The sequence below is a fragment of the Vigna unguiculata genome, chromosome 8, assembly GCF_004118075.2.
Source record: "Vigna unguiculata cultivar IT97K-499-35 chromosome 8, ASM411807v1, whole genome shotgun sequence".
Classification (NCBI taxonomy): domain Eukaryota; kingdom Viridiplantae; phylum Streptophyta; class Magnoliopsida; order Fabales; family Fabaceae; genus Vigna; species Vigna unguiculata.
In genome coordinates this window covers 22515205-22517049 of record NC_040286.1, presented here as the reverse complement: position 1 = coordinate 22517049, position 1845 = coordinate 22515205, and the positions used below count along the sequence as shown (strand labels likewise).

Below are 1845 nucleotides of genomic sequence, written 5' to 3'. Positions count from 1 at the left end.
AGTCACATACTCGTAGTGCTCATATTTGGATTTGAAAGCTGTCTTCTAGATATCCTAGGCCTTCACCAAGATCTGGTGATACCCTGATCGTAGATCAATCTTGAAAAACACTGACGCCCTATGCAACTGATCCATCAGATCATTTATCCTTCGTAAGGGATACTTGTTCTTAATAGTCAACTTATTCAACTACCTATAGTCCACACACAATCTTGAGCTACCATCCTTCTTTTTTACCAACAACATAGGTGCTCCCCACGGTGAGGCACTAGGTCATATAAATTGTTTCTCCAAAAGCTCCTCTATTTGCTTCCTAAGTTCCACCAACTTAGCCAAAGCCATACGATAAGGAGCTATTGATACTCGACCTGCTCCTAGTACCAGACCGATGGAGAACTCAACTTCCCTTCTTGGGGGTAACCCCGATACTTCCTCTGGAAACACATCCTCAAACTCCTGCACCACTAATATCAGTATTATTTTTTCATCTTTCTCAACCTCTAATTGAGCAAAGATCATGAAACACTAGGCGCCATCCTTGATCTCCTTCAAAACACCCTAAGAAGACAACAACTCAGGCTCCTCTGAGTTGGAGAACAACAGCTTCTTCTGCCGGCAGTCTACAAGAACATGATTGGTAGAGAGCCAATCCATTCCCAAGATCACATCCAAACCTTGTAGAGGGAGGCATATCAGATTGACTTTGAACATGCGCCCTTCTACCTCCACAGGACACCTAGCACACAAGGACAATGTCTTGACCAACCCAGATGCTGTAGTAGATACCACAAGGTCAAACTATAGTTCACAGACCGACAGATCCAACACTTGCACACAAGATTCTAACACAAAGGAGTGTGTCGCTCTAGAATCATACAGTACACAAAGACGTTTACCAACAATAAGACAACACCCAACAACAAGGTTACCTGAGCTTGCCGCCTCTACCCCGGTCATCGGATAAACCCTGCCAGTTGCTTGAGGTTTGGTGCCTCTTCTCCCGTCTCTTCTTCTCTACTGAGTATGAACTAGGGGTTGTGTCACTACTCTTCCCAAAGTGGGACAATCCCTGCCAAAGTTGTCACAGTTGTTGCATATGCAAAAGCCGGCCAATTGAGGGCAAACACTCCTCAGGTGAGGTCCTCTACACTGAGGGCACTGAATTCTACTGGGCGCAGAAGAAAACCCTTTAAACCCTTGAGACTAGGAGTGAGGCCTAGCATAAGGTTTCTTTTTTTCTTCAAATCTAGGCTTGGGCCCAAATGGTCCACTAACTCTCTATTGTTGTTGGTGCTGAGCTTCTACCTCAGTCTTCATCCTTTCCATGACCACAACCTTCTCCACTAAGGCCGCAAAGTCCTTGATGGAGAGTAGGGCCACCATCAAACGAATGTCTCCTCTGAGACCATTCTCAAACTTCTTGGACAACCACTTATCATCTAAAGGGGTGTAAAAGCGCCCCAGATGCTTAAATCTCTTAGCATATTCCGCTACTAACTTGTTCCCTTGTGTCAACTGGAGGAACTCCACCTCCTTAGCGTATCTGACATTGTTTGGGAAGTATTCAGAGAGGAACTTTCTCTTGAAGGCCTCACAAGTGATCTATTCATGCTTCTCTTCCATGATTAACTTCATGCTAGCCCATCAATGCTTAGCCTCTCTTGTGAGCATGTAGATTGTGAAAGCAAACCTGCTCTCATCTAAACACCTTTTGGCGTCAAAGATCCACTCCATGTCCTTCATCCACTGATCAAGTAGGTCAGGACTAGTCTTGCCATTGAACTTGACAGGCTGATGCTTTAGGAAATCATCTAAGCTCCACTCAGGAGGTGGGGGTTGTAACAT

The 1845-nt window shown here is 45.0% G+C and overlaps 1 protein-coding gene across 1 annotated transcript; it reads right to left on the bottom strand.

Annotated features, from left to right (window-relative positions):
- Window positions 1-558: 558 nt before the first annotated feature.
- Window positions 559-1845, bottom strand: LOC114194998. The gene is made up of 4 exons (XM_028085397.1): window positions 1691-1845; window positions 1306-1543; window positions 930-1069; window positions 559-736 (listed from the first exon to the last, which is right to left on the bottom strand). Exons 1-4 carry the CDS (start codon window positions 1843-1845, stop codon window positions 559-561), a joined length of 711 nt encoding a protein of 236 aa, XP_027941198.1.

Excerpts from the sequence above, each read along its gene's own strand:
- LOC114194998 (XM_028085397.1), bottom strand. The coding sequence starts at position 1,845 with ATGTTACAACCCCCACCTCCTGAGTGGAGCTTAGATGATTTCCTAAAG. Across the intron at positions 1,070-1,305 it reads TGGAAAGGATGAAGACTGAG|GGATTGTCCCACTTTGGGAA; the intron begins GTAGAAGCTCAG and ends CAACTTTGGCAG. Across the intron at positions 737-929 it reads GGTAGAGGCGGCAAGCTCAG|GTGTCCTGTGGAGGTAGAAG; the intron begins GTAACCTTGTTG and ends CTTGTGTGCTAG.